Source organism: Protomyctophum bolini (assembly GCF_963924005.1).
Source record: "Protomyctophum bolini genome assembly, chromosome: 9".
In the NCBI taxonomy this organism is placed as follows: domain Eukaryota; kingdom Metazoa; phylum Chordata; class Actinopteri; order Myctophiformes; family Myctophidae; genus Protomyctophum; species Protomyctophum bolini.
Window position 1 is genome coordinate 32,533,462 of NC_137870.1, and position 18,643 is coordinate 32,552,104.

The 18,643-nt window shown below is 42.6% G+C and overlaps 1 protein-coding gene across 1 annotated transcript in view; it reads left to right on the top strand.

Annotated features, from left to right (window-relative positions):
• pitpnm3 (PITPNM family member 3) overlaps nucleotides 1-9,811 on the top strand; it is a gene marked incomplete at its 5' end in the record, with an annotated part of 96,142 nt that extends 86,331 nt beyond the window's left edge. Inside the window, 7 exons of the mRNA XM_080771986.1 lie at nucleotides 145-261; nucleotides 3,443-3,559; nucleotides 4,307-4,455; nucleotides 5,393-5,542; nucleotides 6,470-6,653; nucleotides 8,231-8,359; nucleotides 9,482-9,811. Of these exons, the coding sequence (XP_080628112.1) occupies nucleotides 145-261; nucleotides 3,443-3,559; nucleotides 4,307-4,455; nucleotides 5,393-5,542; nucleotides 6,470-6,653; nucleotides 8,231-8,359; nucleotides 9,482-9,796 (1,161 nt within the window). The 3' untranslated portion in view covers nucleotides 9,797-9,811. The remainder of the gene's footprint in view (nucleotides 1-144; nucleotides 262-3,442; nucleotides 3,560-4,306; nucleotides 4,456-5,392; nucleotides 5,543-6,469; nucleotides 6,654-8,230; nucleotides 8,360-9,481) is intronic.
• Nucleotides 9,812-18,643: the final 8,832 nt, after the last annotated feature.

An 18,643-nucleotide genomic window follows, 5' to 3' on the forward strand; every position in this document is an offset into this window, starting at 1 on the left:
GGACTCAGTTGAGATTACAAGGAAAGACTGCATGTCTTCCTGCTGCGGACCATTCTGTCTCTCACTCTGTGTCAAAAATGTTGCCATTGATGACTGCATTGTTGTTTTTTTGTGTGTGTGTGTGTCATGGGGGGCTTAATGCAGCTGATGCGATATGACTGTGTGAAGACCCAGGAGGCTGGCAACATGGACTTGGCGCCTTTCTCCCCCTCCAGCCCTCGAGAAAAATGGCTCAGAAGGAGAACACAAGTCAAATTGAAGGTAAGAAAGTCATCATTAGTCATGGTTGACAATAAAGGACATGTCAGATTACAGGAGACCACCTGCTGATCCACCAAATGGAAAGCTTTATTTATGTGTCAGTGAAATAGACATGCGACAAAGTGTTGCGCGACGTGTCAAAAATATGTCAGTTGAAAATGTGATTGTATTTTTATTTTTGTCTAGATAGACGTCACAGACTTTGTCGAATAATAAATCAGGTTTTAACATAACTTATTGCTGTTCTAGTTTACACAGATGTAAATTGATATGCTCTGAAGTTAAATGGCTTTCAGAAGCTGTTGTTCAATTATAAATTCAGATATTGTATTACTAGTCTTTGGACATGCACAATCTAGGAGCTAGGATGTCCGACTCCTTTAAATATATTTTTAAACGAAGTCAGGGAAAATGCTGTAATAGAACTCTAATATAGGCCCTTGTTGCAGTAGCCTGATTCAGACTAAATATACCAGACTCAACACTAATGGAAGGGGCAGTACAGTGCTTACACATTGTGGTGAGAAGGGGGCCATGGCATTTTTTCCCCAAAATAAACCCACCCTCTTCACCTTGGAACATGGAAGGTAGCAAAACACAATTTCCTTCTCCTGCTGCTAAGCGGCGGTAAACTAGAGCCAGTTTATTGCTTTATTTTACCATTTCCAGATACAGACACTGAGTGTGACACCTTTTTCATGAATGGCTCCTGGCTATGTTTGCACTTTGTGTAAATACAGTGTAGACTGTAGAGTCAAGCCAAGTCAGGTCTTTTATTCGTCACACCTGTATGCACTTGCAATAACAGCTGTGGAAACATAGCATGCAGTGACATTTCTTTTAGCCTCCTCAAGGTGTGGACAAAGAAAATGCAACAAAGAAAACCAAAATAATCATAATAAGCTAAATTGAAAGACAAAACAGCATAAATAGCATTATAATTAAATAATTATACTTTTGGTAAGTGAGGCTGCAAACCTGTACAGTCTATGTATTTAGCTATACATGGTAAATGGTGCCTTTATCCAAAGTGCTTTACAATGTCTGTTAGAGACATCCATTCAGCAACTTGGACACTCAGGCATGAAGGAAGCATGAGTTCAAGTCCGTTGCTCTCCCCTTGTCCCCCATAAATGGGGACTAGGTTGGTGGAGGGTGTGTAGAGCCCAGGATCACATTAGACGATTGACACAGGGGTGAAAAATGGGTTACAAAATCGTGGGATAAAAAAAAAAAAGAGACATCCATTCACAAACACCGACGGTACTATAGAAGCAAGGCACCAATCTGCTCATTGGAAGCAGACCCCTGAGGGTCCTTCAGGTGGTTTGCAGCTCACTTTTGAATGCTCCAAAAAATATTTATTTGCGACAAAACAGCACAAGTACAGTATACAACGTTTCGACCCTTGTCGAAATAATGTCTCTGCACATTTTACGTCCTGACGGCGCCCCTGTGTGTAACACATCTCAAACTGTGGATGTACAGTTTGAGGGCCCAGAATAGAAGACTGTCGTTGCAGCTCCCAGATATGATATGATATGATATGATATGATATGTTAATGTCCATTAACAATAATAAGAATAATACTTTTTGAGTAGCTGAACAGCACTGGAAATTGTTATTTCTCTTTCAAGACTAAAAGGCCTCCCATGATTATTATGATTGTCCATTATGCAATAGTGCTTTGCACGTGGATGACTTGTTAAGAGTACATTCCACATAAATAATGCTCTCAGCTCTCTTTCTCTCAGCTGGCTTGGAACAAATCCAGCCCAAGGCTACTTGTACAGTCTCAATGACTGGCGCCCCATCATCATCATCATCATCATTTTTCGACCGCGGTCGAGATTGTGGATTTCACAATAATACGCCAGACTTCCCGGTCCTTCATTACCATACCCAGTTCCTGCTTACTGATGCCTGTGTCCCTAGCGATGACATCAGGGAACGACAGTTTTCTACCTCTGGTCTGCTTTGACTTGAGGCAGGACTCCAGAGAAGAAGGCGCCCCATAGCCCTCACACCTATAGCCAGTAAGTGCTTTGAGGAACTGGTTAAAGCACAAATATGTCCTATATGCTTCCCCCCACCCTGGACCCCTTGCAGTTCACTTATCGCACAGGAGTACGGAGGACGCCATTTCTCATGTTATTCATACTGCCCTCTCCCACCTGGAGGGGAGGAACCTATGTGAGAGTGCTTTTCGTGGATGTACATGCCTCAAGAAATTTGGCCTGAGTCCACAAATCATCAGGAACTTCTACCGGGGGACAATTGAGAGCCTGTTGACGAGCAGCTTCACCAGCTGGTATGGGAGCTGCACAGACAGGGACCATAAGGCTCTCAGAAGGGTGCTGCGCACAGATGAGCGCACCACCCTTCACTGGTGTCAGCTGCCTAGCTTGGAGGAGCTGTACACACGGCAGCGCTGTGTGTACAGCTCCTCCAAGCTAGAAGTCACACAGGCCCACACACCCCCATAACAGTCTGTTCACATTGTTGCCCTCGGGGAAGAGGTACCAGAGCATCAAGGCCAGCACAAGCAGACTGAAAAACAGCTTTCTCCCCCAGGCTGTAAGACTGCTTAAATGAACAATGTACTTTTCTGTGGTATTATGGCCTTGTATGCTGTCTGAGTTATTTTAAAACTTTTAGATAGCTTTAGTATTGTTATTTATTTGCTGTTTTATGTATGTGTATTGTGGAGCACCCCCAACCTAAGTTTTTCACAATGCATGTCTGCCCCTGGCTGTGTCCCTGGCTGTGTCCTGGGTTCCTGGCTGGGTCTGTCCGAGCACGAAAATTGAGTTTGGTTGGTTTTCACAACCAAGTGTCACTGTTGCGCAGCCTAACACACACACACACACACACACACACACACACACACACACACACACACACACACACACACACACACACGATTTCAGGTGTGTCAGTACAGTACAGTGACAGTACAGTAGCTACAGTACAGTAGTTACCACACGGTAACTGTCATTTCTCAACCGTTTCGGACGCGATATCATTACGCATTTCATTCACACGTGTGTGTGTGTGTGTGTGTGTGTGTGTGTGTGTGTGTGTGTGTGTGTGTGTGTGTGTGTGTGTGTGTGTGTGTGTGTGTGTGTGTGTGTGTGTGTGTGTGTGTGTGTGTGTGTGTGTGTGTGTGTCTGCATGAAGAATGTCACAGCCAACCACCGGGTAAATGACGTCATTGCCACAGAGGAGGGACCTCAGACCTTGGTTGGACGCTTTATGTACGGCCCGTTGGACATGGTCACTCTGACCGGAGAAAAGGTTTGGCTACAGCACGCACTGCTATTGATTAAACATATGTCTGCACACTGAATAATGCACCAGCTTTTTGACCTGAGATCAGATTCTAAAAATGTCTTCTACATCCTGACAGTTTTCTGAAAAAGCTACGTCTCTGTCAGTCGTTCTTTGATTTTTCAAAAATAGCAGACCTACAAGCTTGTAGGTCTGCTATTTTTCAATAGCTAAAGCATAACATAATGCTAACACCAAAAGGGATTAAAAATATTTATTAAGATTCCCTACACCATGGTGGACATAATGACGTTTTGAGCCTCTCGGCTCAATATCAGACGACATGAATGTTTATATCGGTAGCTGCAGTATGAACAGCAATGAGACACTGAACAGTACACAGAAAGTTGATATTTGTTACAGGGTAATGTACAGTACCTTTAGAGCAGTCATGTTTAAAAATATAGTCAATTTTAGACATTGTTTAGCCTATTGTGAAATAGGTTAATTCTGATAGCCTATATGTACAGGTAGTACATTAAGTTGTTATATTAGTCAAACTGAATTGTACCAAAACACATTTTGATATTGAGTGTTGTACTGCTGTAGCTTGATCTCTGCCTTCTAACTACCACAACTGTAAGGTTAAAGTTGAAGGTTAATGTTTAGATGGTGGGACTTTTAATCATAAAATGTTCCTTGCTGCTTTTAGTCCTTGTTTGTGTTTGTAGTCATTATAAGCAACATTAAGCAACATTCTGTTCCCACACTCAGGTGGACATTCTTCTAATGACCCAACCTCAGTCTGGCCGCTGGGTCCACTTTGACACAGATCTGACCAACAGCAGTGGCAGGGTGAATTACACCATACCCAAGAGCAAGAAGCTAGCCCTGGGAGTCTACCCCATTAAAATGATTGTGAAGTAAGTCCAGATCACTATCCCTCTCGGGTGCTAACGTGGAATTTGAACTGAGAAATCTACTTGATGATGATTTCTTGTGGATCATAAATGTATTCACCTATTTAACCCTAGAACACTAAACCCGAAGTGTTCTAGGGTTTAGGGTTTAGGCCTTAACAACTATGGGTTGGTTGGGGTGCCTATTTAGCAAGGAGCAGAACTGGGAAGGATAGTGTGTTCCTCCGCACGCATTATGCCCACCTGGTGTGAAACTCCTCTCTGTCACATGAAAAGAAGCAGCTGGCCATGTGTATCGGAGAATAGGATCCACTCGCAATTTACGATGGCGCATTAGTCAGACAACGTGCACTTCGTGTGCGCTTAGGTTTAGGGACAGGATTAGCAATGAGGTGAGTTGGACCAACGGGCCGTCGGAATAATGACGCTGACCCTCGGAGAATACACATGGGTTGTCTACACTGGAGGGAAAGAACTGTGGAGAACATTTCCGGAAAAAACAAATCTGAAAGAAATGGCACCATGTGGCCTTCTTTCAGGTAGTTGTCACCAAACACATATAATGTTGCTTGTTTATAAATCTCTGTCTCTCCGATGGGATCAGGGAGGACCAGGCTATTGCAGAGGCATACCTGATTGTATTGTATTGTATATGATCAGGGGGGACCAAACTAGTGCGGAGGCCTACCTGACTGTATTGTATTGTGTTTGATCAGGGGGGACCAAACTAGTGCGGAGGCCTACCTGACTGTATTGTATTGTGTTTGATCAGGGGGGACCAAACTAGTGCGGAGGCCTACCTGACTGTATTGTATTGTGTTTGATCAGGGGGGACCAAACTAGTGCGGAGGCCTACCTGACTGTATTGTATTGTGTTTGATCAGGGGGGACCAAACTAGTGCGGAGGCCTACCTGACTGTATTGTATTGTGTTTGATCAGGGGGGACCAAACTAGTGCGGAGGCCTACCTGACTGTATTGCCACGGGGGATGGAATGTGTGGTGTTCAGCATCGATGGCTCTTTCGCCGCCAGTGTTTCTATCATGGGTAGTGACCCCAAGGTCCGGCCCGGAGCTGTGGACGTAGTAAGGTATGTGTGTGTGTGTGTGTGTGTGTGTGTGTGTGTGTGTGTGTGTGTGTGTGTGTGTGTGTGTGTGTGTGTGTGTGTGTGTGTATTTTCTGCAATGATATTTGGTGGGAGGAAAAAATAACTAGTAGGCCTATAGACACTAGACAGGACTCCAATCAAGTACAAGTGGTTGAAGATCCTGTTCAATTAGTGGTCATTTTCGACGTTGGATGTATCCTTTGATTAGTTCTTCCTGAACACACAATTCTCAGTGAGTATAGGGCATTGGAGGCATTCCATTCACCGAGGCAGTTTGTTTACAGATGTGCATGCATTATGTGTGGAATGGATGCATTTTTGTTAAAATGTTCACCCCCAGAATAGGGAGATTCATGTGGTTATATAGTGTAGACAAAATTCTAATTCATTACAGTAGAAGTGTAACTGTGTGTTCCCTGTGATCTTTTCAGTTGCATTCTGATTCTGAATAATGAAGTATAACACTTTCTGCTCAAATGAAACTCCCTGGCATTAAGTGGCAATGCATTAAAGCACCACTTCACCACTTTTCAACCTATCTTCCATTTTTTTCTACTCAGTCTGTGTCTCATATAGCAGGGCTGTGGCCAGTTCAGAAACCCGTCCACTGCAGGCTTTCTAGACCTGAAAAGTTGCAATTCGAAAATGGAAGCTATCGTTCTCACGATATTACAAATGTTCAAGATCTTTTTTTAATCTTGTTTAAAAAAACCATCTGTCTAATGATGATGTCACTGGTGGACGGGTTTCTGAACTGCCCATTGCCCTCCTATGAGACACAGACTGAGTCGAAAGAAATTGTGCCATTTTATCATGATTATTAGAGAGAGGACCTATTATATGAAGATAGGTTGAAAAGTGGTGAAGTGGTCCTTTAACAACGCTAAATATGTGTGTGTCTGCATGCAGGCACTGGCAGGACCTGGGATATCTGATTATTTACATCACAGGCCGCCCTGACATGCAGAAACAGCGCGTGGTGTCCTGGCTCTCTCAACACAACTTCCCACACGGAATGATATTCTTCTCTGAAGGCTTGGTGCACGACCCTCTCCGCCAGAAGGCCATCTTCCTTAGAAACCTAGTGCAGGAGGTACAGCATATACTGGCAGATACTGGACACTCCCACATTACTTTTCCATGTCTTACATGCACGCACGCACACGCACACTCACACTCACACACACACACACACACACACACACACACACACACACACACACACACACTCACACTCACACTCACACTCACACTCACACACACACACACACACTCACATTCTTGAGGCTCTTCTTGAGACCTGAGGCTGAACTGATTAGAAGTAAGGTGAAGGTCACTATGCACTTAAGTTCATATCCCATCTGTATGAACACGATGGCTCAGGAACGCCTGGATGGAATTTCATTACTTTTGGCACAAATGTCTACTTGGGCTCAAGGATGAACTGATTAGAAAATGGTGGTCAAAGTCATTCTGACCTCACAAAGTATTACTATTTTCTTTCTTTCAAAGTCTTTCTTCACCTTTTTTGTACGCAGGACCTTTGACAGTGAATTTACTGTAGTTATTTCTTGCCAGACCTTGGTCTTCCTCAGCCGTAATACTCCACTACTTACGCTACTGAAATAAATGTTTTTCTTTTTTTGCATTGTAATTCCATGAAAAAAACTCGCTTCTTTTTTTGCCTCTTCTTCTTACAATTTACAATTTAGGCATTTAGCAGACGCTCTTAATCCAGAGCGACTTACATTAAGCAAGAACAAAAAAGCATGGGAATACATCACATAAAGACATTTATCATGAAACATGCGTAAGCTAAGAAATTAACAGTGGAATATCTATAATGAAACTATACATATAAGCTATACATCTATACTACTATGCTACACATATGTACTATGACGTGCTATGACTACATACAATGCACTTATGCTGTCTACATAACATGCTATAAGTCTGTATCAAATGCTATCTAAGTCTACAGAATTGCTATCTAAGGGGGTGGGGTAAGTGCTATGGGCCATGATGGAGTCTGAAAAGGTGGGTTTTCAGACTACGGCGGAAGATTGGGAGTGATGCTGCAGTTCTGACTGCAATGGGAAGTGCATTCCACAGTTTTGGAGCCAGAAGGGAGAAGAGTTTGGGACGTGTGGAGCGTTGTCCCGGCGTTTACATTGCCAACAAAGGATATTTGCCTCACTGCTTTTTATTTCAGAGGCCGCATTAATGTATTAATAATGTTAATGTTAATTAATGTCAAATTCTATGAACTCTCATTTAGCGTTGGTTGGTATTTATCAACCTATGCATGCACAGGGAACAGTCAGATCATGCTCTGTATATGGATTTTAATTCAATTGAGTGTAATCTATTATCCATTGATGTATGAATTTACATACAGTTTTGTGTGTAAATGAAAACATTTAATTTCAAAACATTGATAAATCGCATCCTTCATCATTTAACGTAAACATCTGACAGCTCGTTCCAAAGATGTCCACTTCGTTCAAGCATAAATGTCTTGTTTGAGTATAGTACATCTGTGGCTTCCGAAAGGTTTACACATTACATCTTTGGACACTTGTCTTATGGTTATACAGGTTATACATTATGATTAGGTTATAAAAGTGTTTAGACACATTTCCACCTGTTTGTTTCCTCTTTTAACAGTGTCACATTAAGATCAACTCCGCCTATGGCTCCATGAAGGACATCTCTGTTTACAACATGCTGGGCCTCAGCTCTTCCCAGATTTATATTGTTGGCCGGCCTTCTAAGAAGTACCAGAATCAATGCCAGGTAGACGTAGTACAGCTTTTGTCTGACCCTCTTAATCATTTATTTATTCCATCAGTATGTATGGCTATTAACAATATTGGCCCTATTATGCACGTCTTATTTAAGACCTGGGTCTTATGTGGCCACCATCTTATGTCCAATCGCTATTTTACAAGTCTGAATGCAGACACTCAAGGCTTAAAATAATTAACCCCCGTGGTGAGAAGTTCAGTCACACGAGAGAGACTCGGAGTAGAGTCGCTGCTTCTTGGCCTGGAAAGGAGCCAGCTTAGGTGGTTCAGGCATCTGGTTAGGATGCCTCTCGGGCGTCTCCCTATAGGGAGGTCCTCGAGGCACGTCCCACTGGGGGGAGACCCCGGGGAAGACCAAGGCGCAGTTGGAGGAAACACACCGACTCACTGGCCTTGGAACGTCTCGGGATCCCCCAGGAGAAAGTCACTAATGTTGCTCTGGAGAGGGGCGTCTGGAACACTCTGGTGGAGCTGTAGCCCCTGCGACCCGACTACGGATAAGCGGTTGAAGATGGATGGGGGAGTGTTCAAATGTTAATTTTAGGGCACCATGCAGCATCTGCTATTTTGCCCCTTGATAGCAAAATGGCATTGGCCACACCTCCATGTTTTAATTGACCATTGGCTGTAATTAAGACGTGCATAATAGGGCCCTATGTTTTCATTTTCATTTTTATGGTATTTGTTCTTTCCTGTCATTCTAAATGTTTAACCCATTTTAGTTTTTTCATTATGATTAAAGATACAATTCAGGTGTTATTTTAATTAATAAAACATTATTATTTTAAATAATCTATATGGTACAGTACATAATATAACTAGCACTAGTATTTACCATGGTTAGAGGTGGTCTCCCTACTATTGAGAAATTGTGACCCTGGTGTCCAGTGTCCACCAGCTACTGGTTGACATTAGTAAAGTTATTTGAAGCAGGTCGTGTGCTGATTCGGACACTAGATGTGCCGCCATCTTTGTTATAGTTTACACCTCGTAGCAATGACCTAAACCTATCTCCATCGGGAGAGTGAGACAGCAGACATAAAACATGTGGATTGGCTTTAGTGTTCTCTTATTTCTAAGACAAAACCCTTTCTCTGTGTTGCCTTTGTAGTTCCTGAGCGATGGCTACGCAGCACACCTCTCCTCCCTTCAGTTTGGCCACAGGGCCAGACCTAAGAAGACCTCTTCAGTTCGCATGGTACTGAGGAAGGGTTCCTTTGGTCTCTCAGCAAAGCCTGACTTCCTGTGTAAGCGCACACATCTGCGCAGGACCATGTCGGTTCAGCAGCCTGACCCCCCCTGTACCACCAGCCACAAGCCTGAGCGTGCCCAGAGCCAGCCAGAGACCGACAAGGAGCACGGTGGAGGAGGCGGGCCCGGAGTGTGGGGGCGTGCCTCCATGCTCCGTGGTGACACCACTCCCTGACGTCAACAAAACAGATGGAAAGATGGAAGGAGGACAGAAGTGGAAGACAGGGAGGGGTTTTCGTGTCCAGTGCCATGGTAAGAGCTCATCTGTAGACCACATTCAGAGTATTCGGTGACGTGCCTGAATGTCACATTGTAATAAATAATAAAATCACACCTGTGCGAAGTGAGGGGCGCTCTTATTATCGTACATCATCATCGCCAACTTCTTACTGACAGTTGTGAGTTGAAAGCCTCCTGTTACTGCATTTCTCACCTCAGATGTTTTCAGAATCAAATTAAGTGTGCTGTTTTTTGCATTTGAGATCGCAGCAGCAGTGTTTGTTAGCATTCAACATGCAGCACCACCCTTTAGTGTCTGGTTTAATCAATCATAGCCTTGTGTGGAAGATTGATTGACAGGTGAATGTCATGATTGTATTGCCTTTGACAGCTGAACCAATAGCATTTTTCTGTGCTGGGCAGGTTGTCTGGACACCGTGATGTTACATCCCAGTCCTAAATTGAAGCGTTTGTGTTGACTCAAATGGCTTATTGTGTTGCTGCTGGCACACAACAGGTTCTCTGTCAGCCCTGTAGCGCTAATACATTTCAGAGAGGTAGAAATGGAACGAAATGGACCTGTGTTACGTGCTCTTTCTACCATCCACGTATTTACCCTCGCTGCATGCCGCATGATCGGCGGTAACCAATCACAGCTCTGTCTCTCTTCTTCTACTCCATGTATGTGGGAGGTTGTAAATGCATGGACATTGGATGCATGGATAGTTTCCTCACCTCACTAACCTCGCTAACAAAACCTTTCCGATCAACGCTGAGTGTCGCAGCAGCACAGCTTGAAATATGCATATCAATGGTGACGGTCCATTGTGTCTAGTCTAGTGTCTATGTTGGGTGTGCCTTACTCTTTATCCCTAAACTTCTTTGACCTTATTTTACTATCTTGAAAAATATTTAACATTTGTTCAACTATAGCCGATCTACATCGACTTGTAGATTGGCTATTTGAACAATTTTAAAATGTTTTTCAAAATAGTAAAAAATGGCAAATAAGTTTAGGGGTAGCCTAAGGGATGGCGCAATATTTAGCATGCTGTCTGAAGAAGTAGTCTAAACTAAAGAGTTGGATAACAGTGGCTGTTGGATTCAGGAAGTGATTAAATTACAGAGGTGACGTTTGCATGGTAAATGCAAATGAAATGAATGAATTGAATTTCCCCATTATTAAAAAAGGCCACAGCGCATCCCTGCTGCTGATGTAATAATGCATGACTTTTTTTTTAGCTCACCTTTAACTGCTTCCAACAAGCCTTACATGGTTGCTTCCTTGTTGAATGTAAAGCACTTTGTGTGGTCGGAAGGCTGAAAAAGCTACATAAATTATGAATTCAAGACCATTTACCAGAATCTCCAGAGGGAAGCGGAGTGAGGGGTTGAGAAAGATAGGACGTTACACAGTAAAATATGGAATGCTACAGTATTTGATCTCTTGGAGTAACACTCCAGATTTTACTGTGTACAGTTAGAGAGAGTTAAGAATCTGTGCGCTCGCTAATACATATAAATATTCATGGAGTGACCTGTGCTATGTTGCTATTATTAGAAACAGTTCTGAATATAAATGTCCCCATCATTATGATGATACCAGTGGCTGATAAGCTACAACTGCAGTAACCTCGCATCACCAGACCTCTGACGAAAGCCTGCATGGTCTTTACTCTTTATGTTCCAAAATGGCCTGTGTGGTGCCCTCAAACACGAAGATTTAGGTATATACATGTGTGCACAGTAATGAGCAGGATAATATGTCTATACAGGTATATTATGCTACTTTAGAATAGATGTAGACCTATTTGACAGTGCATAAACATAATTGCCTTGACATTAACCACCATCAATAAGCACCAGCTGGACACACACACACACACACACACACACACACACACACCTGCTCTCTGCAGTGCTCTACTAGTCTAAAGTGACTGGAGTCTGTCTCATTTCTCTTTCTCTCTGGAATATGATTAAGGATTACTGTCATTATGGTGATCTCACACATGAGACTGCTGGCTCCTTAGATAGGGTTTTGGCTTCCGCGCGGTGACCCGATATGCGATAACCCCTAGACGTCCCCTATAGATCAAGGAGTGTCGATGTGACCCGATAGCCCCTAGACGTCCCCTATAGATCAAGGAGTGTCGATGTGACCCGATAGCCCCTAGACGTCCCCTATAGATCAAGGAGTGTCCATGTGACCCGATAGCCCCTAGACGTCCCCTATAGATCAAGGAGTGTGGATGTGACCCGATAGCCCCTAGACGTCCCCTATCAAGGAGCGTGGATGTGACCCGATAGCCCCTAGACGTCCCCTATAGATCAAGGAGCGTGGATGTGACCCGATAGCCCCTAGACGTCCCCTATAGATCAAGGAGTGTCGATGTGACCCGATAGCCCCTAGACGTCCCCTATAGATCAAGGAATGTCGATGTGACCCGATAGCCTCTAGACGTCCCCTATAGATCAAGGAATGTGGATGTGACCCGATAGCCTCTAGACGTCCCCTATAGATCAAGGAATGTGGATGTGACCCGATAGCCCCTAGACGTCCCCTATAGATCAAGGAGTGTGGATGTGACCCGATAACCCCTAGACGTCCCCTATAGATCAAGGAGTGTGGATGTGACCCGATAACCCCTAGACGTCCCCTATCAAGGAGCGTGGATGCGTTATGTATACCCCCCTGGTCGGGTCGTGTTCACCTGGTTGTAGCTATACGGGGGTTTATACAGTATGCCCCCATAGGGCCATTCACAGAGCCAATGACCTTAACACATTTAGACCATGAGGACCTTTCTACAGATGCCTTCTGAAAAAGGCATTTTTCGGAAAAACAAAAAAGGCATTTGTTTTCTGAAAAACCCATGTTTCTATGTCAGTCGTTCTCAAACATATTCATGTCAAGGACCCCCAAAAATATATGTAATTGGCTGCCGAGCCCCATCTGAAAATATGTTGTTCCAGGCAGGGACCCCCCAGAAGCAAGGATTTGAGTTAAAAACTGAAAGAATATATATTCAATATATATTGCTTGTAGATCTGCTAAAGCATAACATAATTCTTAAAACACCAAAAAGGGTTCCCGCCTAAAATGGGAGGATGGGTTAAAATAACTCTAGGTTACTTCAGTAACCCCAGTTATTTAAATGAGTGAGCGAATGGAGGATTTAGTTTATTAATGAAATAAAATGGCGATTGTATTCAGTGTGGGGCAGACAGCCTGTCACAGCTAGATTTGGAGAGCAGTAGCTTTGTTGTTGCAAGGAAAGCGGTAAAATTAGACTTTCGTGGTTGTTCTAGTCAAATACATTATTAGCTAAATTGTAGCTGTACAAATAATGCGTTTGTATATTCCTTCCTGATAACCCACGTTGTTTATTAGATGAATTGCTCTTTTTTAAACTTTCACTTGGCTTTGGATATAATTGTCTACTTGCTAGCCCCATTGTGAACCCGGACATGTTGAGTACACCAAGGTTTTATGTTAGAAATGTTGAGTAGAGGTCCCCAGCAGGTAGAAACTGCCGGATGCTAACTTGCATATGTTGAGCAATTTTCATAATTGGCATAATATACAGTACCATTAACAACCTATAAAAGGCAAACGGCCAAAGCCACAAATGTGCTGACATCATCACATTTGTAATGACGGCCATGGCCGTTTTGAGCCCAAGGAGTGTTTTTGTGCAAAACTAATGCTTGGAATGTATTCAGCATCATGAAAACCCCCTAGTTTGACACGTCACATGCTACATAAAGCATGATGAAACGTATTTGCCTTCTATAGGTTGTTAATGGTATGGTCACATACCAATTGCTCAACATATGCAAGTTAGCATCCAGCAGTTTCTACATGCTGGGGACCTCTACTCAACATTTCTAACATAAAACTTTGGTGTACTCAACATGCCTGGGTTCACATTCTGACAAGTGGACTATTATGTAGAACACTAATTTCTCTCTTTCATTTCGACAGTGTTGTTTGTAAACTGGATCCTCTGCTGCCTGGGGAAACCCTCCTGGTTGGTCATCCACTCCTTCACCAGCTGTTGAACCTGCTATCAGTGTTACTGTGTCTTCATGCCTGAATTCTTTGACATTTTGTTTGAAATAGAACATTATTTATTCTAATGCCACGGTTACATTTGAAAGGTATGGCAGTAAAAAGAAAGTGCCATCAGAGTGAGAAAACACGCGCACACACACACGCACACACGCACACACACGCACACACACACACGCACGCACGCACGCACGCACACACACACACACACACACACACACACACACACACACACACACACACACACACACACACACACACACACACACACACAGGCTACAGTATGTTCAAGGTTCTCTAGCTAGTGTTAGAGACTTGTGCAGTAATCCTCTACCTACACTCCTACAGTATATATGTGCTGTAAATACTGTTTGTCACAGAAGTACTATGGCCTTTGGGCTCAAGCTGTTCACATTGACTCTGTGGTGTAAACTGAGAGAGCTGACCAAACCTAACCTGGCTTTGACCTCAGCTGCTTCAGCCTCACTGCTATGAAGTCTCCCCCACTTCCTCCACACCTACACTCCTTTCTGCTTTTGCAGAAACAGTTAAGCAGAACATGCTTTTCCATAGCCTTGCACTGGCTGCACTGAACCTGTGGACAGCTCTGCTCCATGATGTTGCACTAGCCAAGTACAGTAGTTCACAATTCAGCTGTGATTCTCCATTTAGAAACACAAAATTGTGTTTGTATGTTTGCTGCAAAATATCCACTGTTGTTGCCTCAGCCTGATGACTGCTGTATTAGGGTGCATTCGGATAAGCGCACCAGGAATGTGCTCCGTTTTTTTGTGTGTGCTGGGCGGCGATCACATCACAGAGCGCACCGAGTGTGGCTTATTTATGAACGACGGAACGACCGGTCGTTTTAACCAGTTAATACATGGGCCAGGGTAAATGATGAACACTAAATCCTTGCCGTGCTAGCTTAGCTTTAGCCCCCAGGGAGCGCTCAAGACACTGCAGTGACGCATGCACAATGGACAACCCCAACTTCTGAGTAGGGTCGGTCAGTGTGGGCACTCAGCACACTCGAGGCGGGCCGCACTAGATTTTCGAACAACAATGCACCGAGTGCACTGAATAAACAACCGAGAAGAGGGCACACTAGTGCGCTCAGTGCGAATTTCCGAGTGCGCTCAGTGCGAATTTCCGAAAGCACCCTTAGACTCGGACACAAGGACAATGATTCGGTATGCTGTAAAGAGAAGATGTTGAATTAACCAAAAATGTTTACAGAATTGTGATTGACTAGAAAGATCCATCCAGTTGCAAAGACTAACGAGTACTTGCTACCTAGCTGTGTGAGTTTTTTTTTAATTATTATGGTTGTCATTAGTTTATAGATGTAAATTAATTCATGGTGAGTTGTGTTAGTATCACTAATACCAGGATATTGTATCAGTTGAAATGTATACGCATTTATTAGGACTGTATTTGAAATAGACTCGGGTCAAACTGTTGTTACAGTATATGCTCTATGTGAGTCACACATATTTTTTATAAGGATATATTATAAATACAAATATTTTCAATGTGCTTTTGAACATTTGTTGTTGGACTCATGGAATATGTAATTAATGAATTTCGCCTTGTATTTGATGTTGTATAGATTTTCTTCTCAGCCAAAGTATGAGTTTTACCTTCATGAAAAAGTGCTTTAGTGTGTGTGTGTGTGTGTGTGTGTGTGTGTGTGTGTGTGTGTGTGTGTGTGTGTGTGTGTGTGTGTGTGTGTGTGTGTGTCACCGACCGGTGCTGGTGCATGCCATGGTCTAGCATTGTTTCTATTTTGCTGCACAATAGTCGTGTATTGGCTGCATACATGCGGTAACTGCAGTTCAGTCAGATAAATCACGAATAGATTTAACCAATATTTATTATAGAATGAGAATACATGTAAGTGCATATAATATTTTACATTGACATTCGGCTCTGCTACATTTTTCCCCTGCTCGGTACAATTAAACACCATCATTAAACATTAAGAGCAGGGAGATAGATATACAATAACAACCCCCCATGTGGAACAGAAATAGCAGAGCCCACCGGTGGTGCTGGGGTGGCTGTGGGAGCAAACATCACATAACAACAACCAGGAACCATATGCAGAAGAAGCATGCAGTCTAGGTGAGCTTAAATACCCCGCCCAATTGGTCAGCTGACTGCCACATCAGTGAATGACATGTGAGTCTTGCACACACTGAAAACACCCACATAGAAATGCAGCATATTAACCCCTTGAGTAGGCTATACTGTATGTAATATGCGTCCTTGAGCACAGCATGAAGCCGATGGAGTATATCTGACTGAACTAACTCCGCAAGCTACGTATCATTTGGCTCTTAGTCTCAACTCGATCAGTGTGTCGGACGGGCTAATACACAACAATGTGAGTTGAGTCATGACGTCCTGTCACCCCCCCCCCCCCCCCCCAAATAATGTCCCCACACTATTTACGTCCTGACGGCGCCACAAGTGTGCGTGTAATACGTGTGTGTGTGTGTGTGTGTGTGTGTGTGTGTGTGTGTGTGTGTGTGTGTGTGTGTGTGTGTGCATGTGTGCGTCAGTGTGTGCATGCATGAGTGCTTAGGTTTATTTCTGTGGAGTATTACGCCAGGGCTCCACTGAGTGTGTTGCGTTGCGTTCGGACGTCCTCATTGACGCCGTCACGTTGACACCCGACCCGGCTCCACCGCAGGCTTTTGAAAAACGGGACATCGGCAACATTCATGGATTAATTATGGGTTAAAAAAGACCTATCTACATTGTATGTGTTTTAATAAAAGTACATTTACATTTGTATGACTGAATACAAATGAATTGTATTTACAATTTCTGCTATGTGGAAAAGGCATCGCTATATGAATTCAAACAATAGGCCTACAGGTTACTGCTTCTACATAAAACATATGCTAGGATTATTGGGACATCTAGTCACCCTTGTGTTGTGAATGACATGAATGAATAGCCAACATCAGAAAAGCACGTAGGCCTACACGAACCGCGTCGGCGGTCATTATCGAGAAATAAAACCCTGACCACTAGGATGATTAAAACACAGACGAAGTCGAGGTGTTTAATCATCCTGAAGGGATTTTAATTGTATTTCTCGATAATGACCGTCGACCCCGTTTATTATCCCACTTATTACACGGCTACTTAATAAATAAATTAATACATTGACCCAAAAGTATCAACAAAATGAGGTATTTCCTCATGGCAAGGAAAGTATTCCATCAATTTTGCCCTGTGTTGATCAAATGTGTTGATCAAATGATCTGCATCGTCTATTTCTCGCTTCAAATGTTTTCAAAAACATTCTTGAGAGCTGCACCGTTTAGTTGTAAATCACATTGTGTGTGATTCCAAACAGAATCAAGCATCTCAACCAAGCTGCAAATATACACTTAATTATACGCAGCGCAATGCAACACACCGTCAGCAGTGGAGCACCTTTCATTGATTAAAATGGGAACACTCCCTTGCGGTGACGCGATGCGGGCGACGCAACGCCGATGGCTGCAGTGGAGCCCCGGCCTTACAAACTCCTGTCTTCTGAAATACAATAGAAAATACATTATGTGGTTCTTGACACACACAGTATACCAGCTAATAAGAGGGGGTTAAGATTTAAAGCATGAAACTGAAAAATTGTGTAATAAAAACTAAATGTGTCCCCGTCAAAAAAAGAAAGAAATATCATTGTGAAATATTTTTTAATATTGTTTTGTTTACCACTGTAAGCTGCAAGCTGACGGACACTGTCATCCATATGTTTTTGTTGGGTAAGGTAATTGTTTCTCTAGAGGAAAGCAGCTCACTAATGTGACTAATATGTTGCAAACCTGATGATTGCTGCCTCATTAGCGGATAGTACTAACCATCCTTTAACAGTGTAGTGCCCAATATGTCTTTGCTTGGTAACTGTAGGCCTATAGGGATAACAATTGCAGATATTGTAGTAAACTTTTGATTTTATATTTAGATATGCTTATTTGTTACAAAGACTTGCAATTTGTTATCTAAGCAATGAAATGATCATTGCCATCAATAAGGTGAAATCAATTAAATTAAATCTGTATTATTGGTGATATGTTTCCTGTCATTAAAATACATAATGAATAATGAATGATACGATATTTAAGCCATGCAGCACTTTATTATAAGCAATTATAATCAAATGTTTAATGACTCCGCTTTGATTATTTGACCATTGTTACATAATTATTATCAAATGTAATAAGCATGTTGATCGTGGTCAGTGCTGTATAATCATTTATCTTTCATGATATGAGCCAAATTCATGTAAATGGTAGGTACTTTATGCTAAAATAAAGTAAAAGTTGTAATTGTATATATCAAACACACAGCAGTTCTCAGTTAACTTAGATAGCATTTTATGTAGACATGGCACTATATAATATATATGCATAGTTTAATTATATAGATATATTCCACTGATATGTTCGTAGCTTAAGCATGATTCATGATAACTAGTCTTTATATAGCGCCATGTTTTGTTCTTGCTTAATGTAAGTCGCTCTGGATTAAGAGCGTCTGCTAAATGCCTAAATTGCAAATTGTAATTGTCAGTTCAATACGCCTTTATGAACCGCATATTTTTGTTTTTTGCAATTACATTTTGCGTTATGTATTCTTTGTGACAGAAGGTACCAGTGAGCAGGATGATGTATTACTGTAAGACGGTAGTGAGACCAGCCATGCGTT